At 34.0% G+C, this 24,891-nt stretch overlaps 1 protein-coding gene and 1 long non-coding RNA gene across 5 annotated transcripts in view; one reads left to right on the forward strand and one right to left on the reverse strand.

The window, feature by feature from the left end:
• Positions 1 to 24,891, forward strand: part of LOC132436865 (uncharacterized) — a 385,752-nt gene that overhangs the window by 325,958 nt on the left and 34,903 nt on the right. For 3 of the 4 annotated variants that reach the window (XR_009521899.1, XR_009521900.1, XR_009521898.1), the window contains exon 5: positions 21,283 to 21,436. The exons of the other annotated variant lie outside the window; for it this stretch is intronic. This is a non-coding gene — a long non-coding RNA (uncharacterized lncRNA). The remainder of the gene's footprint in view (positions 1 to 21,282; positions 21,437 to 24,891) is intronic. 4 annotated transcript variants of the gene reach the window in all.
• Positions 1 to 24,891, reverse strand: part of ADGB (androglobin) — a 138,974-nt gene that overhangs the window by 19,765 nt on the left and 94,318 nt on the right. The window contains exons 25-28 of the mRNA XM_060029831.1: positions 21,223 to 21,410; positions 14,655 to 14,839; positions 6,683 to 6,879; positions 4,499 to 4,610 (exon numbers count right to left, since the gene is read on the reverse strand). Of these exons, the coding sequence (XP_059885814.1) occupies positions 4,499 to 4,610; positions 6,683 to 6,879; positions 14,655 to 14,839; positions 21,223 to 21,410 (682 nt within the window). The remainder of the gene's footprint in view (positions 1 to 4,498; positions 4,611 to 6,682; positions 6,880 to 14,654; positions 14,840 to 21,222; positions 21,411 to 24,891) is intronic.

A 24,891-nucleotide genomic window follows, 5' to 3' on the forward strand; every position in this document is an offset into this window, starting at 1 on the left:
GTAAAATTTTGAAAAAAATTAAATTATATATTTTAAAAAATTATATATTTTATTTCTCATATAAATTAAATCAGTAAATAGGGCAACATTTCCATTTAATCTACATAAAATTTTAAATTGGGTCATCAATGTACAAATAAAAAAACACTTGACCAATTTATGTTTGATATATTTTAAATTGAAAAGCAAGCTAAGTGAATAATTTTAAGACATTAATAACTTAATTTCTCTAAAATATATCACACTCTTAAGGTTAAAGTTTGTAGGTTATGAGTTGTAAATATAATTGACAAGTGGAAGTGGGCATATTGATATGTTTTAATTTAAACAAATTGGCTAACTAAAAAAACATATTTATAAACATGAAATTAGAGAAGGATTATTCTGAATTCAAAAGCCACTTAACTTTCAAACAGATTGAAACATATTCTTTCAAATAGATAATTTTCCTGGTTCATTTTAAATACAATTCAATCCTGAATTGCTTTTCTACTTTCAGCAAAAAATGTATTAGGTGACACAAGGTGTCATTTAATTTTAGCAGCTGATCATTCACACATAAACTTGTCAAATGTGATGTCAAAAAAGAAGACATATAATTATTCCTAAAGACTTATTTTCTAGTTGGAATACACAATAATGATAAAGCCGTTTTCTGAAGTGCTACTAGGTTCTAGGAACTTTATATATATTATCTTGAATCTTCCAAACAACTTTGAAATAGAGGAGTTATTATATAATATAGGAGTTATTCTAATTTTGCAGGTGATAACCCAGTTTCAGGTAGTGGAATGTACAGTAGTTAGCCACTCTACTGTATTTCTCCACTTAATGTTAACTTCCTTTTAAAAACTTAATTCATATTATTAATTTTGTACCATAATCAAGATCTACATTTTACATTACTCTAGTTCATAAATTATACTACCGTGTTCCGTTACTGAAAATCCATCTGTGTCGGACAATTTGAACTTGAGAAGCGTACATTACATTCCCAGGACTTATTTATCATGTAAATGGAAGTTTGTGCCTTTTGAGCACTTTTACTCAATTTCTATGTCCCGCAGCCACCTCTCTGGCAGCCACCAATCTGTTCAATGTTTCTATGAGTTCCATTATTTCAGATTCCACATGTAAGTGAGATCATACAGCATTTGTCTTCTCTGTCTGACTTATTTTCTCTTATCGTAATGTCCTCAAGCTTCATTCATGTTGTTGTGAAAGACAGGTTTTTCTTCTTTTTATGCCTGAATAATACTCCATTGTGCATACCTACCACAATTTCTTTACCCATTCATCAATCAATGGACACTTGGGCTGTTTGCATGTCTTGGCTATTGTAAATAATGCTGCAATGAACATGTAGGTGCAGATATCTCTTGGAGATAATGTTTTCATTTCCTTAGGATATATACCCAGAAGTGGATTTGCTAGATCATATGGCAGTTATAGTTTTAATTTTTTGAGGAAACTTCATCCTCCATCCGTAATGGCTGCACCAATATACATTTCTACTAACAGTGTACAAAGTGTTCCCCATTCTCCATATTCTCGCCAGTACCTGCTACCTCTTATCTTTTTGATAATAGCCATCCTAACAAATGTGAGGTAAAATCTCATTGTGGTTCTGAATTACATTTCCCTAATGTTTAGTGATGTTGAGCATCTTTTTGTGTGTCTGTTGGCCATCCGTATGTATTCCTTGGAAAAATGTCTATTCAGGTCCTCTGCCCATTTTTTAATTGGATTGTTTCTCCTTTTGATATTGAATTGTATGAATTCTTTATATATATTGGATATTAACCTTTTATCAGATATATGGTTTGCAAATATTTTTTCCCATTCCATAACTTGCTTTTAATTTTATTGATGGTTTCCTTTGCTGTGCAGAAGCTTTTTAGTTTGATGTAGTCCTACTTGTTTATTTTTGCTTTTGTTGCTTATACTTTTGGTATCGATACCAAAAAATTATCATTAAGACTGATGTCAAGGATTTTATCCCCTATGTTTTCTTCTAGTTTGTAGTTATATACAAATTTTAGGATTTTACTTTTTCTGTGAAAAATGCCACTGTAATTTTGATAGAGACGACATTGAATGTACACATGTCTGTGGGTAGTACAAACATTAAAAAAATATATTGGATTAGAAGCCAGACCTTCAGGCAGTAGCTTTTAAAGTATGCAAATAGACCTTTCAGGGAAAAACTGGGAGATGGGCAGTTCTGTCTGCTGTCTCTGCACTGAGCCCTGGAGGCCAGAGCATCCTTGGAAGCCTACTAAGAACTATTTGCTATATAGTCTTATGGGTCTTGGTGGACAAAACCCCACTGGCCTTTAGAGCTAGGTGTTTTGGGTGCCAGTCACTCATGTGGAAATTTTAATAGCTGGAGCACTAGACGTTCAGTCCAAACCCTTTGCTTTGGGTGTTGTGAGTTCCCTTCCAATTGTATGTCACTATGCTGGGTATGGGGTTTATGGCGAGAGTATATCTCAACCTTTACGATACGTTTTGGTGTGAGTTTTTCCATTTGCCTGATGTGTAGGAGGTAATCAGCTGTGTATCTGTTTCTATGGGAGGAGGTAAATTCAGGAGCATCCTGTATCACCATCTTAAACCAGAATTCAGTTTTCAACTCTTTTGTGTAAATACTAAAGAGCACAGTTACTGGTTACATAGTGTCAATGAAAAATTAATTAGTTGATCTAAGAAAGAAATGGAAAAGTTTTTCGAGTCAAATTGAGGATTATAACCCAGGAACAGCATTTCAGAAAGCTCTGAAAACTGTTCCACCCATTAGAAGTCAAGGCATAGTTATATAAGGTTTTTGAGACAGAGGGCTGTACATTAAATGATGAATTATTGACAGTTTACACAATCCAGATCTAAGTGTCATCTTGTCCCCTTACAAGATCAAGAAGGAATGTTATCCTTTAGGAGTTGTCTTGTTGATGCCAGGAGAATGTTGCTTTTTATGGTTGAGAAGGTATTTCTGCTGATGGGGGAGGTTTGGTAGATGTATAATGCAGATGCACAATGCACAGTAGAGGGGAGAGAGGAGACCAAAGGGCAGAGAACATTTTTTATGTTCACATATTTCTTGTCATGCCATACAATGTGAATTTTATTTCACAACAGTAAATGCATTTTTAGTTTCATAAGAAACCATGCACCTCATTGTTCACTGCAGCACTATTTACAATAGCCAGGTCATGGAAGCAACTTAAATGTCCATCGACAGATGAATGGTTAAAGAAGATGTGGCACATATATTCAATGGAATATTACTCAACCATAAAAAAGAATGAAATAATGCCATTTGCAGTGACATGGATGGACCTAGATATTGTCATACTGAGTGAAGTAAGTCAGACAAAGATCATATGATATTGCTTATATGTGGAATCTAAAAAAATGATACAAATGAACCTATTTGCAAAATAGAAATAGAGTCACAGATATAGAAAACAAACTTATGGTTACCAAAGGGGAAAGGGGGTGGGGGTGGGGTAAATTGAGGGTTGGGAATTAACATATACACACTAGTATAGATAAAATAGATCATCAACAAAGACCTACCTACTGGATAGCACAGGGAACTCTACTCAAAACTCTGTAATGACCTATATGGGAATAGAATCTAAAAAAGAGTGGATATATGTATATGTATAACATTCACTTTGCTGTACAGCAGAAACTAACACAACATTGTAAATCAACTATACTCCAATAAAAATTAATTAAAAGAAAAGAAACCTTGAAACTTGTCTTCCAACTTGGCTGTACCATTTTGTATTCCCGCTATCAATGTATGAGAATTCCTGTTGCTCTGTATCCTCACCAGCTTTTGGTGTTGTAGTATGCTCTTTTGTATTGTATAGTTTTATTTTAAAAATAATGTACATATGTTAATTTTTATGATTAGGCAATCTTGCTTAAAATTTGAAAAGAATATACATTGAAAATACTCATTCCTTCAGATTTAATTATTATACTGCATAATGTGATATAGTGCTTAGGAGTAGAGGCTATTTCAAATTTTTTTTTTAGTCTAAAGCATCAAACTATCATTTCCTTCTCAGGAATATTAAGAGTAGTTTACATTTTAAAAAATAAACCTGAATCTTCTTTCAGTAGGAGATTCTCCTTCTTTTAAATATTTTTAAAAACTTATCTTTAAAGTTATACTTTCCCCAAAACTTGGACAAACATAATTTTATAACTAGAAAAGTTTCCTGTACCTTTGTTAGATAATCATCTAGTAATCTTTACTAACTGGACAGATTTGTTTAAACTAGCCCTAAACAATCATATATTTTTGGTTTTTATAAACCAAACAGCAAGATTTTGAAACATGTAATCAATTAACAGAACAGGAAATGCCACTGGATTAAAGTACAAATTGTAAGCAATAAGGTTTTAATAATTACATGATAAATTTATTGTTAAATATTTCTAGAAGATATAAAACACATGAATAACATTTAGGGTGACATACCTTTGTTATCATTTTTCTCTAAGTCTTTTTGTGCTTGAACAAACATCAGTTGACTTTCAGTGAGAGGCCAACTGTTATACAACACCAAACACTGTATAATATACTTGTATACCTAGGAAATAAAATGCAATAAACAATAAAAATAAACATAGGATTTTAGGCACATAATAAATGCATATTTTCTGGATCATATAATAATACTTTAATTAGATACTGTCAGATGTTCTCCAAAATTCTATAATACCACAGTCTATAAAAGTTTATCCTCACAACCCCACAAATACTTACCATCATATATTCTAGTATTTATAACTTTTGCATTCATGTTTATAAATGAAATTTACTTATTTTACTTTTGCTACTTATCAGTTTTGGAATCAGAATTATATTAATCTCTTAGAAAGGATTGGAAGGTTTGTATTTTTTTTCTGTTTTCTAGAACAATTTACTCCTCAAAAGTCTGTTAGATCTATCCTGTAAAGCAGCTAGGCCTATAGCTTTTTGGAAAGGTAAAACTTTGATTATCATTTCAGTTTTATTATTCTTATTTATTCTTATTATTTTATATTTTCTTTTTTTTTTACTGGAGCAGGTATGCCATTCCTCCCCCAACTCCAGGAATTTTACATTTGAAACAATTTTTGTCAGTTTTAAATTGCTAGTATAGAGTTGTATATAATACTTAAACTTTTTTTAAAACCTGTTGTTTGCATTTATACCTCTATCCTAATTTTTTGTTCTGTATTTGATTTATTTATATTTTCTTTCTTTTTTTCTTACTTGATTAGTCTTACAAGAAGCATGTTTACTTTATTAATCATAAGAAAGCATAGGTTTTATTAATTTTCCTAAATTTTATTCCCTATTTCATTAATTTCTACTCTCATTTTTATTAAAACTTTTTCTTATTTTTGAGTTATTCTTTTACTCTTTTTCTAACCTTTTGTTTTAATAGCTTAGTTCATTTGTTTAATCATTCATACTTTCTGACGAATTAATTTGAAAGTCAACATTCCACTGAATGCTACTTTAGATGTGGCTTACAAATTTTGATTTGTAGTTTTTTATTTTTATGGAGTCCTTTGTATTTAATAGTTTCTTTTTTAATGATTTTTTTAAACTAAAGAATTATTTAGTATATTTCACTGTGTTTTCACATTTATGGGATTTTAAGCAGTTAATTACTAATTACTGTTGCATTATGTTCAGATAACATTTACACAGTATAGTTTGGTTTTTATTGAGGCTTCCTGTGTGTTCTATGAAAAAGTATATTCTCTTTTATTAGGTGGAGTGTTCTATATAGATATCTAAAAGATTAAGCTTCTACTTAATACTTCATATCCTAATGATCAAATATATTGTTTTTCAGCTTGATCTACTTGTTTCTGAAAGATATGTGTTAAAATATTCAACTCAATTGTTAACTTATTTTTCTCTACAGCTCTAATAGTTTTGCTTTTTATTTATTGAGTCTAGGCAGTGAGGTGCCTATATGTCAGTTATGGTCATACTGCTTTATTTTTCCTTTTATTTTTATATAATATCCCCCATGAATCCTATGTATTGAGATATTAAAATATCATCACAGCTCTCTTTTGGTTGAAGTTTAAACTTTCTGTGCTATTTTGTTTAAAAGTGTCACCTTTAGACTACTTACAGTTGGATCTTATTTTTTTATCTAACGTTAAAATTTTATCCTTCTAATTGATTAATAATCCATTTGCATTTATTTTAATTACTGCCATATTAGGATTTATTTTTGGCATTTTGTTTTTATTTCTTTTAATTAGTTAATTTATTTTCTTGGTTTTCAATGGATAAATCATGTTTTCTTTTGCTGCCTTAAATTATATGCATTGTCCTTTATTTCTTCAATTTAAGGCACATGCAAGTATGTTTTTCTTAATATATGAACTTTTCCAAAGTCTCATAACCACTAACTCATATATAATGTAAGATAATAACATCTACATTATAGGGTTAGTGTAAAAATTAAATTTGCCACATATTTTAAAATCTTGGCACAGAGAAAATTTTCAATACTTCAATTCTGGTTATACACTAGTGGCACTACTTATAAAAAGTATTATACAGGAACAATTTTTAGGAAAATAATTGTTGCAATTTACGTTAAATTTTTATGAGCAGTACCATTAAATAGTTCTTTTAAATGTAAATTACCTGCTGTGGTGTGCTAGCATTTTCTTCTATAGTGGGTACAGAGATAGTTTCCTCATCCAAAATAGGCTGACCAGTGTCTACTATTGCACTTCCAGGTCTTTTATAGGATTTATGACCTCCTGGGACAGATTTCTTCTTAACGTAAAATTCTTGCTCTTTCTTGAATGAAGCATGAGTTGAAAGAACTTGCTTGCTAGCTGAATATGAGAAATATTAGGATTAAGTTAAGATATGTGGAATGCATAGTTATTACTGACTGTGTTATTTAGTTATATCCTTATAGAACACTCAAAGGGACAGGTCAATTTGTTTTGTTTTAATGAGATAAAAACCAACATCACTGGCTTCTTGAAAATATTCTGGTCTTAAAGAAACTTAGTGTAATGGTATATGACTTGCATAGAGCAATGCATATTCTGAGCCACCACTGATTGATAAAAGATTATACAACAATTCAACAATTTCTCATTCATTCTGTGCCGCTCGAATGACAATAAGCTAATACCACACACTCTGACTTCTTCAGCGTTTAATACTATGTGTGTGTATGTTACTGTAATTTTTAATTTTTACAGTCATTATTTCTTAATTAACAGATAATATAAATACCATTGGAAGGGATACAAATAGATATGTGCTGGATGTTAATTAATTCATCAAACATGTATTGAGGAAACATAAGTGAAGCACACAGGGAAATTTGGATTCCAACCATGACAGAATAATGGGCATTGGATTTATTTTTATACCATAAAAATGATAAATTTGGACAAAATGCATAAAACAACTGCTTTAAGCCGGAGGACAATAGACAGCCCAGGACTGTGATCCTTGAGAGAAGGGCAATATTCAAGATGATCTCTCCACTTTCCCACATTTCTGCCCGTGAAGATCTTCTCACCCATGGCACAGGGAAATAGAGTTCAAACAGTGAACAGCTGTGTTGTCAGATTTAGGAAGCAAAGATTGGAATTTGAGGCTCCTGAGACAATTAGAATTTGTGAGGCAGGGTACCAGAAAGCAGGCATCGGAGCAGCAAAGGAACTCACAAATATGCATAGGGGTCTACTTGAGTCTTTAGCTGAATTTTAAACTTCGTTTGTACAAATACCTAACGATGCCTGGTAGACATTACTGGAAGATTGTGAGTTTAATGGAGATTCTGAAGGTTGCAGTGTTGAGTTGAGAGACATTGGAGTTCTGCCAAAATGAAGAAAATTTAATGAAAACACAGAGCATTCAGCTGAAACTCAAGAAGGGGTATTCTTTAGAGCTACCCTAGCCCTGGAGTAATGGAAACTCTAGACCTGACTTAAGAAAGCTTAGAACAAAGTTTTGATAGGATTAAGCTAAACTGTCAGTAAACTGTCTGCCAGAACAAAATTCAACACTCTTTTGATGAAGACAGCATAATCTAGAGTCTTGGTAACGTAGCAAATACAATGGACAGTGCACAATGTAACCAACAGAAAAAAGTCAATAGAAATACCCTTAGAGCTGACACAGATGTTGGACTTAGCAAACAAGGACTTTAAAATAGTGATTAAAAATGTGTTTAAGGATTTAAGGGAAAAGGTTGACATAATGAAAGAACAAATGGTGAATATTAACAGAGAAATGAACTATATAAAAAATAAGAAATTCTAGAGTTGACTATAACTGAAATGAGACATTCCTGGATGGACTTAAACATTGTCAAATTTAGAAGAAAAGATTAGTAAACTTGAAAAAAAGCAATAGAGATGATCTAAATGGAAGCAAAGAATAAAGAAAAAAAACTGAACAGAGGCTAAGTGACCTATGGTACAATGCTGTAGTGGGTGGAATAGTGGCCCCCCCCCAAAGACATATGTCCACCTAGAACCTCAGTATGTAACCTCATTTGACAAAAGGGTGTTTGCAGCTATAATTAAGGTAAGGATTCCACCATGAGATCAACCTGGATTAAAGAGGACCCTAGATCCTATGATGAGCATCCTTAAAAGAGAAAAGGAGAAGACACAGATACACAGAATGAAAGTCATGTGAAGACAGGGGCAGACATTGGCACAGATATGCTCTCACAAGCCAAGAAATGCCAGGAGCCAACAATGGTTAGAAGAGGCAAGGAAGGATTCTCTCATAGAGGCTTTAATGGAGATATGGCTCTGATAACACCTTGATTTTGGACTTCTGCCTTCCAGAACTGTGAGAGAATACATCTTTGTTGTTTCAAGCCACCCAGTGTGTGGTAAATTGCTACAGCAGCCCTAGTAAATGAATATAGCTATCAAATGATAAAATTTATGTGTATTCTTAGTCCTAAATGGACTCAATTCTCCGCTCCTCCAAATTCTTATTTCATATTGAAAAGGAATATCCTTGGGCTGCAATGACAACTCAAACACTGTTTCCAGGGTCAATAAGAGAGAAGAAAAAGAGCCCTGCCTTGTTTGCATTTATTTTAGAAAGGAAAAAAAGGAAAAGTATCAATATTAGACAGAAAATAGGTAAAAGACAGTTCTTTTTAGTAATTTGCTTATATACTTGAGATAATCAGCATAAACAATATTGGGAAAAATGAGAGATCAGGAAGAGTACCAGCCACCAAATAGTTAGGTAAAGGTCAGCTAGAAGATATAATAAATTTTAAAACAAAACATGATGACAGAATTCAGAAAAAGCATATTTATCAAAATAAATGTAAATGGAGGGGCTTCCCTGGTAGCGCAGTTGTTGAGAATCTGCCTGCTAATGCAGGGGACATGGGTTCGAGCCCTGGTCTGGGAGGATCCCATATGCCACAGAGCAACTAGGCCTGTGAGCCACAACTACTGAGCCTGCGCGTCTGGAGCCTGTGCTCCACAACAAGAGAGGCCGCGATAGAGGCCCGTGCACTGCGATGAAGAATGGCCTCCGCTTGCCACAACTAGAGAAAGCCCTTGCACAGAAACGAAGACCCAACACAGCAAAAAACTCCTACCCCCAACATCTTCTAAAAAAAAAAAAAAAGAGAAAAATGTAAATGGATTATATTACTCTATTTCAGAGACTAGAGTCTTTGATTGAGTGGAAAAAAATACCCATTTATAACAGAAAGGTTGAAAAACTAAATGTATGAACCAAAATGAACATGCAAATGATAACAAATGGAAGAACAAGTGTTAATGTCAGACAATCTATTAAAGTTGAAAAAAGACTGCTTTACATTCATTTTAAAAATACAACATATCAATAAATATAAAGCAAATGTAGAACTTTATGCAACTAGCAATGTAATATAGAAATATGTAAAATGAAAAATATTAGAGATAGATTTTTACTTTTTCAGAAATTTACAAGCCAATAAGATGAAACGTAAATGACAATTTAAATTTTTAGATATTTCAGCTACCAAGTTTTATTTTATATATATGTACATATATAAGTGTACAGAGAGTGTGTGTCTGTGTATTTAGACATCAAATTATTTACCTTCAAAATAGAGCATGTGTTCATTATAAACCTAAGTGTAACACTAACCAAAACTGATTTGAATTACACCACAGTAAAAACATCTACGCAATCCTCAAAATAGAAAATATACAGCCACACTTTCTAACTCCAAAAAATTAATTAAGATGTTAACAAGAAAAGACTAGCCAAAAGAGTTATTTGGAAATTGTAAAAATATTATAAATGTTAAAAGTTAAAGAGAAAATATGATCTAACAAACTAAATAAAACAGTATCTTCTAAACATAGGAATTTATTAAAATATTATAGACAAATACATTTTATTTCAAGAATGATTCCAAATTAAAAATTAATTTATGAAATTCAAAGGGATAACATTTGATGATTTCTATAAACAACAATAAAGTAATTAATAAAGTTCCAACCCATCCCATATTAAAATTCTAAGCTGAAGTAGAAAAACTTTCTTAAATGTTAAAAAGGGCAATTATTAGAAGTCAACAACAAACATAATACTTAAATGTTATAAGCCTTTCTATTTAAGAAAAGGAAGTATATCATCATCACTCTTATTTAACATAGGTTTGGAGATTCCCAACCAATGCCAAATAAAAAGTTAGACTTTTAAGAAGAAATACCCGTTACCAAAATTGGTAAAATCATAGTTTTGTTTAAAATGAGAATGCAAAAATAGACAATGGAGGCATAAAAGCTAAAATACTAACAGTATTTTTTCTGCATGATTACAAGGGATTTCTTGTTGCATTGTTCAAATTTTCTATTTTTCAAATTTTCTACATTGGACATGTGTTATTTTTATACTCAGAATCAAGTTCTTAAAATAACTGAATAGGGCTTCCCTGGTGGCACAGTGTTTAAGAGTCCACCTGCCGATGCAGGGGACACGGGTTCGTGCCCTGGGCAGGGAAGATCCCACATGCTGCAGAGTGGCTGTGCCCGTGAGCCATGGCCGCTGAGCCTGCGTGTCTGGAGCCTGTGCTCCGCAACGGGAGAGGCCACAACAGTGAGAGGCCCATGGACCATAAAAACAAAAAACAAAAAACTGAATATATCTCAGAGTATCACTGTTGTCCATTATTTCAGAAATAATTTGTTTATTAAAGCTCCTGTGTAGCCAGACTCATCAAGAAAAAAAGGGAGAAGACTCAAATCAATAGAATTAGAAATGAAAAAGGAGAAGTAACAACTGACACTGCAGAAATACAAAAGATCATGACAGGTTACTACAAGCAACTCTATGCCAATAAAATGGACAACCTGGAAGAAATGGACAAATTCTTAGAAATGCACAACCTGCCAAGACTGAATCAGGAAGAAATAGGAAATATGAACAGACCAATCACAAGCATTGAAATTGAAACTGTGATTAAAAATCTTCCAACAAACAAAAGCCCAGGACCAGATGGCTTCACAGGCGAATTCTATCAAACATTTAGAGAAGAGCTAACACCTATCCTTCTCAAACTCTTCCAAAATATAGCAGAGGGAGGAACACTCCCAAATTCATTCTACGAGGCCACCATCACCTTGATATCAAAACCAGACAAGGATGTCACAAAGAAAGAAAACTACAGGCCAATATCACTGATGAACATAGATGCAAAAATCCTCAACAAAATACTAGCAAACAGAATCCAAGAGCACATTAAAAGGATCATACACCATGATCAAGTGGGGTTTATTCCAGGAATGCAAGGATTCTTCAATATACGCAAATCAATCAATGTGATAAACCATATTAACAAATTGAAGGAGAAAAACCATATGATCATCTCTATAGATGCAGAGAAAGCTTTTGACAAAATTCAACACCCATTTATGATAAAAACCCTCCAGAAAGTAGGCATAGAGGGAACTTTCCTCAACATAATAAAGGCCATATATGACAAACCCACAGCCAACATCATCCTCAATGGTGAAAAACTGAAAGCATTTCCACTAAGATCAGGAACAAGACAAGGTTGCCCACTCTCACCACTCTTATTCAACATAGTATTGGAAGTTTTAGCCACAGCAATCAGAGAAGAAAAGGAAATAAAAGGAATCCAAATGAGAAAGAAGAAGTAAAGCTGTCACTGTTTGCAGATGACATATGATACTATACATAGAGAATCCTAAAGATGTGACAAGAAAACTACTACAGCTAAAATGAATTTGGTTACAAAATTAATACACAGAAATCTCTGGCATTCCTATACACTAATGATGAAAAATCTGAAAGAGAAATCAAGAAAACACTCCCATTTACCATTGCAACAAAAAGAATAAAATATCTAGGTATAAACCTACCTAAGGAGACAAAAGACCTGTATGCAGAAAATTATAAGACACTGATGAAAGAAATTAAAGATGATACAAATAGGTGGAGAGATACACCATGTTCTTGGATTGGAAGAATCAACATTGTGAAAATTATTACCCAAAGCAACCTCTACATTCGATGCAATCCCTATCGAACTACCACTGGCATTTTTCACAGAACTAAAAAAAAAATTTCACAATTTGTGTGGAAACACAAAAGACCCCGAATAGCCAAAGCAATCTTGAGAACGAAAAACGGAGCTGGAGGAATCCGGCTCCCTGACTTCAGACTATACTACAAAGCTACAGTAATCAAGACAGTGTGGTACTGGCACAAAAACAGAAAGATAGATCAATGGAACAGGATAGAAAGCCCAGAGATAAACCCATGTACATATGGTCACCTTATCTTTGATAAAAGAGGCAGGAATGTACAGTGGAGAAAGGACAGCCTCTTCAATAAGTGGTGCTGGGAAAACTGGACAGGTACATGTAAAAGTATGAGATTGGATCATTCCCTAACACCATACACAAAACTAAGCTCAAAATGGATTAAAGACCTAAATGTAAGGCCAGAAAGTATCAAACTCTTAGAGGAAAACATAGGCAGAACACTCTATGACATAAATCACAGCAAGATCCTTTTTGACCCACCTCCCAGAGAAATGGAAATAAAAACAAAAATAAACAAATGGGACCTAATGAAACTTCAAAGCTTTTGCACAGCAAAGGAAACCATAAACAAGACCAAAAGACAACCCTCAGAATGGGAGAAAATATTTGCAAATGAAGCAACTGACAAAGGATTAATTTCCAAAATTTACAAGCAGCTCATGCAGCTCAATAACAAAAAAACAAACAACCCAATCCAAAAATGGGCAGAAGACCTAAATAGACATTTCTTCAAAGAAGATATACAGACTGCCAACAAACACATGAAAGAATGCTCAACATCATTAATCATTAGAGAAATGCAAATCAAAACTACAATGAGATATCATCTCACAATAGTCAGAATAGCCATCATCAAAAAATCTAGAAACAATAAATGCTGGAGAGGGTGTCGAGAAAAGGGAACACTCTTGCACTGCTGGTGGGAATGTGAATTGGTACAGCCACTATGGAGAACAGTATGGAGGTTCCTTAAAAAACTACAAATAGAACTACCATATGACCCAGAAATCCCACTACTGGGCATATACCCTGAGAAAACCATAATTCAAAAAGAGTCATGTACCAAAATGTTCATTGCAGCTCTATTTACAATAGCCCGGAGATGGAAACAACCTAAGTGCCCATCATCGGATGAATGGATAAAGAAGATGTGGCACATATATACAATGGAATATTACTCAGCCATAAAAATAAATGAAATGAGCTATTTGTAATGAGGTGGATAGACCTAGAGTCTGTCATACAGAGTGAAGTAAGTCAGAAAGAGAAAGACAAATACCGTATGCTAACACATATATATGGAATTTAAGAAAAAAAAAAAGTCATGAAGAACCTAGGGGTAAGACAGGACTAAGGACACAGACCTACTAGAGAATGGACTTGAGGATATGGGGGGGCGGGAAGGGTGAGCTGTGACAAAGCAAGAGAGAAGCCTGGACATATATACACTACCAAACGTAAGGTAGATAGCTAGTGGGAAGCAGCCGCATAGCACAGGGAGATCAGCTCGCCTGGAGGGGTGGGATGGGGGGGTGGGAGGGAGGGAGACGCAAGAGGGAAGAGAAATGGGAACATATGTATATGTATAACTGATTCACTTTTTTATAAAGCAGAAACGAATACACCATTGTAAAGCAATTATACCGCCATTAAAAAAAAAAAAAGCTCCTGTGACTATTACATTGCAAGTAATAACTTCAAAGTTTCTGTTAATTTTAATAAGTAGAATATTTTCTAAAAATAATTAATTGGGAATAAAAGTAAAAAATGTTTTCAAAGTAATAAAAATCTATTTCTTATTCAGAAGTCTAAGAAGGTTCAGGTAATAATTTTTAAAGCACAGTTATAACAAATCTATTGATCTTCAGAGACTAATTTGGCACACAAAAGCAATAGTTTTTAAAAAATATTTCCCATTATATCAAATTTTAGCAATTAAATGTTTACTTGCTATTTTATCTTAAAACATTTAGAAAATCAGTTACATAAACATAAATACCTGTTTATGAATCTAAATAACCAATTCTAAAAGCCACACTTACACTGGGAGCTCAAGGCTTTCTCATTCCCCAAGAGGTTAATTGCTGGAATGATAACTTGGCCCTTCCCAGTGGAGCTCACGATAACTTCTTCATTTTCTAGGACCTGTAGCTTGATGAATGCATCTGGTTTGGATGTGCGTACCTGTATTGTAACAGGATGTGGTAATGCAACTTTAACTGAATACCTATAAAGAAAAACATTCACTTTTATAAACAAGTATGCTGGTCTTTCCTTCAAATAGCTAAAAGAAACTGTATCATTTGCTGATATGATAATCTACAAGTAAAACCACTTTATAAAGTCAGTTAAAATCCTGGAAATATTAGTGCTATTATAGACTTCGGCAAAAGATCCCAGTATGCTGTGGTAAAATGAAGTTAAATATCGGATGTTTATTATCATCATATCCCAAACAGGAAATGTAACGTTTTATTTAGATATAATAAGCATTCACTTATAAAACTTGATAGACTGCAAACTACTGCCACATCAAACCTTTCCATTACGCCCTCCTCTCTAGTGGGACAAAAAGCACAACCGGCAGTAGCTTTCAAAACCTCACTGTTAACAGCGTTTGTTAAATACTGTTAACAGTATTTTCTTTCACAAAAATACAGAGAAGTCAGAAGTAGTACCTGTCGCTTGTGCTCTCACCCTTTAACCAAGCAGGTTGGGAACCTCTTACAAAAAAGACTGGAAATGTGCAGTCTAATTCCTTCCCAACTCCTCCCTTAATGCAGTCTAAGAGGTTTCTTGTTTTGTTGAGGTTCTTTCCTACTTTAGGTGAATCTTTGCAAATGTTCAGGACCCTATAAAAACTTTCAATTTCTCTAGAAACTTGCTTTTCTATCTTCTCTCTTCCTTATCTTAAATTTCCCCACTTTATTTCTCCTTGATATTGACTTTTGTACCTGTGCAGTTCTCACCCACTGAAAGACAGATCAAAACAAAACAAAAAACAAACCAAAAAAAAAAATCTTCCATCAACCCTGTTGACCAGTCTCGGCTCTATTTTATTCCCCAGCTAACAATCTAAGGAGAGTTGTCAACTTCCACTGTCCTTGGCTCATCACCTCCCACTCGCTCACAGCGCTCCACTCTGCCCCCAACCAAGGTGCTAAACTTGCTCTTGCCATGGTGTCAAGCACCTTGTCACCACCCTATAGAAACCTCAGTTCTCATCTTCCTGAACTGTTAGGAGAATCTGACAAAGTCGAATCAACCCTCATTTTCTCTTTCTTCAAAAACTTTTCTCCATGAGCATAATAACTTTTGTACCTCCTATTTCAGAGGTGCTACTTTTAGACTTCTCTCACACTGACATTCACTGATACATATCAGAGAATCTTAATATTCTGTCCTGGATCTGACTCTCTTTGTACAAACTTTCCTGGGCACTTCATGGGCAGAAACAGCATAATGAGTTCCAAATCTGTGTCTCCAGCCCGACTCCCCTATGCAGTATCCCTTGGACATTTCACTGGCCTACCATGTTTAACACCTAAAAATGACTTAGGACTTCCTTGGTGGCACAGTGGTTAAGAATCCGCCTGCCAATGCAGGGGACACGGGTTCGATCCCTGGTCCGGGAAGATCCCACATGCCACAGAGCAGCTAAGCCCGTGCACCACAACTACTGAGCCTGCGCTCTAGCGCCCGTGAGCCACAACTACTGAAGCCTGCGCACTCTAGGGTCCTCTTGCTGCAACTACTGAGCTTATGTGCTGCAACTACTGAAGCCTGTGTGCCTAGAGCCTGTGCTCTGCAACAAGAGAAGCCACCTCAATGAGAAGCCCGCACACTGGAACGAAGAGTAGCCCCCGCTCACCGCAAATAGAGAAAGCCCGCACGCAGCAAGGAAGGCTCAGTGCAGCCAAAAAAATTTTAAAAAAAGAAAAAGAAAAAAAGAATTTATTGTCTTTCTGTTGCCCAACCAGCCAATGGGGTTCTCTTCCTGTAACCTCTAACTAAGTAAATGACACTTACTGTCCAACAGTTCCCCAAGTCAAACCCCAATCAACCAACGCTCTCAATTTTACTTCCTTGGTACCTTAAAATCCTTTCTCGTTCCTCTAGATTCATTGTCACTGCCTGTTATGGGTTAAATTGTGTCCCCCTCAAAAACATGCTGGAGTCCTAACCCCCAGCCCCTCACAATGTCACCATTCTTCGAGAGATTATCTCCCAGAGATAATCAAGTTAAAATGAGGTCCTTATGAAAAGGGGAAGTTTGGAGACAGAGAGACACAGGGAGAATGGTGCGTGAAGAGGAACAGAAAGACCAGGGTGATAAATCTATGAGTCAAAGAATGCCAATGACTAGAACCCCCTAGAAGCTAGCAGAAAGCATGGAGTATCTTCTCCCTCTCAGCCCTCAGTAGGAATCAGTCCAGCTGGCACTTTGATCTCAGACTTGTGGCAGTCAGGATTTCTGTTGCGTAAGCTACCTACGTTGCCAGTTTGTGGGCCTTTGTTATGGCAGCCTTGGTAAACAAATACACTGACTTATTTCACTTGCCATGATCACACACCTGGGTTATTCTGCAACTTCTACGTGGCTGGTTTCCCTGTCTCCAGTTATGTTTCCCTTCATCCATACAACACACTGCAGTCTTCCGAGTGAGCTTTTTTTCCTTTTTTTTTCATGTTTTGTACCTTTTATGATTACATATAATTTCATAACAATAAGGTTCTAACATTTTTTCTGTTCTTAGAAATTATATTTAGAGTACTTTTTCAATTCATAGTTGCAGACATAATGTTTTAACACAGTCTATTAATGCCATTTTGCTTAAAATCCTCCAAAGCATCTCAGTGCCTCTATGGTAAAATCTGAATCTCTTCTTGCCTTGAGGCCCTTCAGGAAAGGGCCCTGCCAACCTCTGGATCTTACTTCTTGCTATAGCACCCTAGAACCCCATTTTGCAAACAAAACAAAGATCATACTGAAAAGGTCATATTCTCTCTAATTTCTGAATTTTTACATGTGCTAGTCAAGCAGTTCTCTCCTCACCTTCCTCTCAACTCATCCTGACAGATTTAGGACCAGCTGCTGTGACTAACTTAGGTATTGGGTTCAATATCACTGAGTCTAATACTGGCCCTGCTGTGTGATACAATGGTTTCCTATCATAGTAGTTAAAATACTTTATCACAATTGTTATTTTTAGTTACTGGCACATTTCCTTCCTTCTCTCCTTTTTTTTTTGCTTTCTTCTAATAGGCAGTATGCAAATATATTACAAGAAGCAGATAGATTAAAAAGAGAATTCTTCAACCCTTTTATTGCCCTCAGTTTATGTGCTTTTGTTTAGTATTTTCTCTAAAATTTTACCTGTATATAAAATATATAAACAACTATAAACATAAGAAAATATACTTGGAACACCATACACAAAGATAAACTCAAAATGGATTAAAGACCTAAATGTAAGGCCAGACACTATCAAACTCTTAGAGGAAAACATAGGCAGAACACGCTATGACATAAATCACAGCAAGATCCTTTTTGACCCACCTCCTAGAGAAATGGAAATAAGAACAAAAATAAACAAATGGGACCTAATGAAACTTCAAAGCTTTTGCACAGCAAAGGAAACCATAAACAAGACCAAAAGACAACCCTCAGAATGGGAGAAAATATTTGCAAATGAAGCAACTGACAAAGGATTAATCTCCAAAATTTACAAGCAGCTCATGCAGCTCAATATCAAAAAAAACAAACAACCCAATCCAAAAATGGGCAGAAGACCTCAATAGACACTTCTCCAAAGAAGATATACAGATTGCCAACAAACACATGAAAGAATGCTCAACATCATTAATCATTAGAGAAATGCAAATCAAAACTACAATGAGATATCATCTCACACCGCTCAGAATGGCCATCATCAAAAAATCTAGAAACAATAAATGCTGGAGAGGGTGTGGAAAAAAGGGAACCCTCTTGCACTGTTGGTGGGAATGTAAATTGATACAACCACTATGGAGAACAGTATGGAGGTGCCTTAAAAAACTAAAAATAGAACTACCATATGACCCAGCAATCCCACTACTGGGCATATACCCTGAGAAAACCATAATTCAAAAATAGTCATGTACCAAAATGTTCATTGCAGCTCTATTTACAATAGCCAGACATGGAAGCAACCTAAGTGTCCATCAACAGATGAGTGGATAAAGAAGATGTGGCACATATATACAATGGAATATTACTCAGCCATAAAAAGAAATGAAATTGAGTTATTTGTAGTGCAGTAGATGGACGTAGAGTCTGTCATACAGAGTGAAGTAAGTCAGAAAGAAAAAAACAAATACCGTATGCTAACACATATATATGGAATTTAAGAAAAAAAAAGTCATGAAGAACCTAGGGGCAAGACGGGAATAAAGACACAGACCTACTAGAGAATGGACTTGAGGATATGGGGAGGGGGAAGGGTAAGCTGTGACAAAGTGAGAGAATGGCATGGACATATATACACTACCAAATGTAAAATAGCTAGTGGGAAGCAGCCGCATAGCACAGGGAGGTCTGCTCAGTGCTTTGTGACCACCTAGAGGGGTGGCATAAGGAGGGTGGGAGGGAGGGAGACGCAAGAGGGAAGAGATATGGGAACATATATATATAACTGATTCACTTTGTTATAAAGCAGAAACTAACACACCATTGTAAAGCAATTATACTCCAATAAAGATATTAGGAAAAAAAAAGAAAATATACTTGGGATATACTGTATATATTGTTCTGTAATTTAGTTTTGTTGTTGATTATCTTTCTTTGCAAAAAATGTGAGCATGTTTGTTAAAGGGAAAAAGGTTTTAAGGAGCAAATAAATATTAATTATAGAGAAAAATCAGCCAGAATACAATAAATTATTATTTGTGCCTATACTGTCAAAAAGACTTGGGTTTTACTTTTGAAAACCAATTTACCAATATGTATGGTTTCTTTAAAATATTTAATCTCCTTAAAACAATAAATCTTTAGACAATAATCAGAAATTTTCTTTAATATTTACAATAAAATATGCCCATCATATCTCTATTAATACTATAGAAAAAGTAGAAAAGGAAATTTGTAACAACAGGGAATAACCAATAACCAAAAACTTGTATATTCATATGAATAATTATTAGATAATCATGAAAAAGAGTTCACAAAATGTCTTAATGGTATTGGGAAATGTTAACACTATAATATTAAGTAAAAAGTCAGATTATAAAACTTTAATTATGTTATGATTTTAATAATGTTAAACTGTGAATAGAAAAAACATTCTAAGAAAATACAATAGAATACTAACAATGATAGTTTCTAGGTTATGTGTGATTTTTATTTCCTTAATAACATATTTGCCAAACTTTCTGCATAGAAAAAATATATGAAAAGAGAAGACAAGTATTCTAACAACTCATTTAGTGAACATTTAACAATATTTAATGAAGGCCAACTACGTGTCAGGCATATATCAATACGTCCTGTATTGATAAGACATGGTTCCTGCCTCCAATAAATGTTAATTCTCATGGAGGCGGATGTGAAATAACCAGATAAAATTTGATATGTCATATTCTTAGAAAGAACCAAAGACTATAGAAACACGACCAGGACTAACGAGTTATATTTGGAGGTTTGGATATAAAAGATTTGACTCTTGAAACTGATCCTTAAAAGTGATAAATTTTGCTAGGTGGAAAAATGGAGACAGAATATAACAAGATAAGAGGAAAGGCATGGGCAAGATAAAATCACATCACAAATATGTCAGGAGTTGGTCCATAGCTCCATCAAGAGAGTGCACAGTGTGTTGGGAGGCTGGGCAGGAGTGTTTGTGGTTTGGATTTTACTTTACAGCCAATGGAAATTTGTCCAAAATTTTAAAGACGGGAAATCACATATTTAAATGTGTTTGTTAGATAACTACTCTGGTAGTAAAGGATGGATATGTAAATGAATAAGGTGAGAGAGACAGAGAAATAGTTCAAAATGAAGAGTGAATATAATGGAGACATGGACACAGCATTTTTATAGACAAAATATAATGAGGCCCTGAAGTAGTGGAGGACATTGAGAATAAAGAGGAGGGCATAGAGATGAGAGGTATGAGGGAATGAGAATCAGAAGGGCTGATTAATGAAAGAGAGTGGAGTCCATGATGAGGCTATTTATGGAGAATATATAAATATGTATGAAAAGAAGGATGAGTTGGCAGATAAGGAGAAACCTACACAAGAGAAGAGTTAGAGATGGAACAGAACGAGGAGAGAGTAAAAAGAGGGAAGAGTGTTAGGATGTTCAATGAAAGTCAAATACGATGAGGACTAAGAAACCATTATGTGCAACATAGGCTTGATCTTATATAACATTTATATAATCACATTACTCTCTATGTTGTTTCCAAAAGAGTATAAAAGTGAAGTTCAAAATTCACCCAGGATTTTACAGAAAATTTATTGATTTTGGTAATATTAATATTTAAAATAAAATATTTAAATTTAAAGTCAATTTTTCATACAAAAATTATTAATATTTTCAAAGGAATGCATTTCCTTTCTGTCACATACCTGAATACAATTTTCTTATCATTGGGTATGTAGTAATCTCTGATTTCCTTTATGGTAAAGGTATTACATGGAGGATCTCGAGACAGACATGGGAGTGGATGATAAGAACCAATGAGGCGCATTTTCCATCGTGAGGATGTTACATACACATCACCAGTATATGCTTCAGCCACGAATGTATATCCTTTCTACAGGAAAAAAGAATTACACAGAAGTAAGTGACATTGTCACTAGTCTCTCAAAGGTACAACAGATGATTTCACAGTATTAAAAGTCTTTATTATCTTAATATACATAAAGATCCTAAAATCTATTGATAATCAACAAATCACTAGCATGTTTTGAAATCCCTCTCAAAAATTGCTATCTTACATGTTTTTGGAGAAAATGGAAAACTCTAACACTTTTGTTCGTATGGTTCCCTAGCTATAAAAAAAAAAGTGCTTAACTGTGGTAGATGATTACTACATTTCCTGCTAATTCTCCTAATGCTTCCTAAGGCAGATTTTTATCATTATATCATCCTGGATTAGCCCAATAGCTTCCTACTTGATTTCCCTGTCTTCTCAGTATCATCTTTCTAAATATGAGATGAAAAAGGCAGAAGAGTTTATGGAAATGTAGTGCCCTTAGGATGACCATTAGCAGGTAAAGCTATCAAATTAGCAGCAGATCTGGTTCCATGGAACCCAGATGTGAGCCTGGAGATGAGCTCTTTAGGTTGGAGAAAAGAAGCGGTTAAGGAACCTGGGAAAGTGCTAACAGACAAAAGTTCAAAGTAATTCTGAGTTTATAATTCCATACATTTCTAACAAGACAGAAGAATATAGATTTGTATTCCAGTTGCTCTCTGATGCAGAGGAAGCTCTCCAATGTGTCTAGATTTTTAGGAACAAAAATTAGAAATACACAAGACAGAGTGAATTCATAACATTGCAAAAAACACCTAGGAATGTTAACCAAAATTCCAAAACCTGTAATAAGATCAGAATTGCAAGACCCATAAGGACCTTTGACATTACGTTTGGGGCAAGAAGAAAAGGAAGATAAATCATGTATGCTAAAGTGTTTTTATCAGGAAAGTGCAGATTTATTGCTGTTTTTGTTATTATTTGGGCTTGTGGTAGTAATCTATTAAAGAAGCAAAATAAAGTTACATGACTCTGATTTTGTGTTTGTCTAGACTCAGAAAACAGTTTTGAGAGGAATAAAAGTTTATAAAATGGTAGGATAGGTATTGGTAAGTGAAAGTCTAAAGCTAAACCAGTGATAGGATTTTGAGAGGACCTGGTGACTCTAAACCGACCTCAAAACTCTGTAATAGAAGAGTAACATAATCGAGTACTGAGTACTGAGAAACCTCATAGATAAGTATTTCAAATCACAGGTTATGGTCTTTGAAAAATTATGAAAAAATATATGTCAAACAATTCTAAAGGATTAACTGTGTAACCAGGTGTTTTTATTTTTTTTTAACCTTAGACACTAGTTCTGTGGACATATGTTAGAAAAAGTTGACCTAAAATAGGCTACATATGTGGCAAATGCCTGGCAAGTGCCAAAATGCGAATGCAGTCATGGGCTACAAAACAATGGAGTAATGATCCTCCTTCAGATGGGTTGGAATTCCCTTTAGAGGCTGCATTTAGTTCTGGGAACTACATTTTAGAGGAGACTTAGATAATTTGGAGAAATGTTCAAAGATCAAGAATTGTGACGAAAGGAAAACCATACCACAAGAAGAATGACTGAAGCTATTCTTGTATTCATACAGCTCTATATTCTCCTCCTCATTCTATTTTATTCTAAAAAGACCCACAGTGAGAGGTTAGAAGAAGGAGGTATTTGACAGAGGGAATGGCTATGCTTGTTGCAATCCTAAATTTACAGTTTAGAAATAATAGTTAAATGGAGATAGAGTGTTTTTCTGCATACTGACTCAAAATGTGTCATTTAAAGCTACCCCCCAAATTCAAGTTTAGTCTAGAAAGGGAAGTCTTCACTGGGGTTACTAAACAAAACCCAAACCAAACCCAAAATTTATATGCTAGATATAAACAAGAATCAGATTCTTATGTGGTTCAACTAAATATCCTTAAAGATCGCTACAAAAATTAAGTATCAGTGGCTAATATATTAATATTAGTATACTTATCTAGTGAAGTAAAGAGCTCATCTCTAGAATTTAATGACATCTATGATCTTGATAGAGTCTCCCTTTGAATGATATCATCTTTTTCATATGGATCTTTGGGACTTTTGATTTCCAATCACAGATGAAATAAATTTTTATATTCAAAAGGAAATCTAGGCCAAACTTGACAAACAGACATTATAAAAATAACCCATCAATTGTTCCTGGTGTGAAGACAAGTTTGTTAACAAAGAACTAGTTATCTCTTATAGTGTTTGGTTTAACCCAAGATATTCTGCTGGAGAGAGGCAAGGTTTATCAATAAATTTCCCAAGCTATAATTTTTAATAAATTGCTATTTACTAGGACATAAGGGAGAATAAATATAGTGCAAAAGGGAGTTGTATGGAGGGTCAAATTATATTAGGGTCAAATAAATTCAGTTTTTGAGTACCTGTTTGATGTACAGAAATTGTCTTTTATTGGCAAATTCTTCTATTTTTAATTGAAATATAAATACTCTTTCAAAGCAATGAGAAAAATAACATATTGGTGCACAGGCTTTGAGTTTTTAAAAATTACATTTAAGTATATAACTCCAAATATACATAACTGCACACAAAAATATTGTCTATCAATCAGATTTTCTAATAAAATGTAAATGTGAAGTAAATGTGCAAAATTTAATACAAACTAAAAATGATTCAAGTCCAGTTTACAATTTGATAATATCTTCAAATTTAGTAAAACCAGACTGCATTATTGAGAAAATTTGTATCATGAAAAATAGAAAAAAATGATAAGGTTTTAATAAGAGTTTTTAAATTATAATGAAATAGTATAAAAACTCATTAGTAAAATATAAAGTTTTAACAATAGTGATACACAGCCACACACCTCTATGTATAGATATAAATGGATTAAATGATTTCATGAAAAATTTAATTGCCCTGATTTTTAAAAAGTTTCCTAAAATCCTAAAATCTCTAAAATAGTTTAACAGTGAACAAGTAGAATTTGAAATTAAAAACAAATTACATTAGCAACCACAAAACTGAAATACTTAGATATAAATCTAACAAAATATGTACAAAATGTGTATGAAAAAAATTATAAAACTCTGATGAACAAAGTCAAAGGAGAACTAAAAAATGAAGAGATATTCTATGTTCATGGATAGGAAGAATCAACACTGTGAATATTTCAGTTATTTCCAACTTGATCTATAGATTTAATGCAATCTCAATCAAAATCTCAGCATGCTATTTTACGGATACCAACAAACTGGTTGTAAGGTTTATATGGAGAAGACCAAGAATAACCAACACAATACTGAAAGAGAAAAACAAAGTTGGAGAACTGAAACTAATCGACTTTAAGACTCGCTATAAAGCTGCCATCATTAAGACAGTGTCATTTTGACAAAGTAACAGACACAGATCAATGGAATAGAATAGACCCAGAAATAGACCCACATAAATATAGTGAACGGATCTTTGACAAAAGAGCAAAGGCAATACAATGGATCAAAAACA

This window comes from Delphinus delphis, chromosome 14, assembly GCF_949987515.2.
Source record: "Delphinus delphis chromosome 14, mDelDel1.2, whole genome shotgun sequence".
Classification (NCBI taxonomy): domain Eukaryota; kingdom Metazoa; phylum Chordata; class Mammalia; order Artiodactyla; family Delphinidae; genus Delphinus; species Delphinus delphis.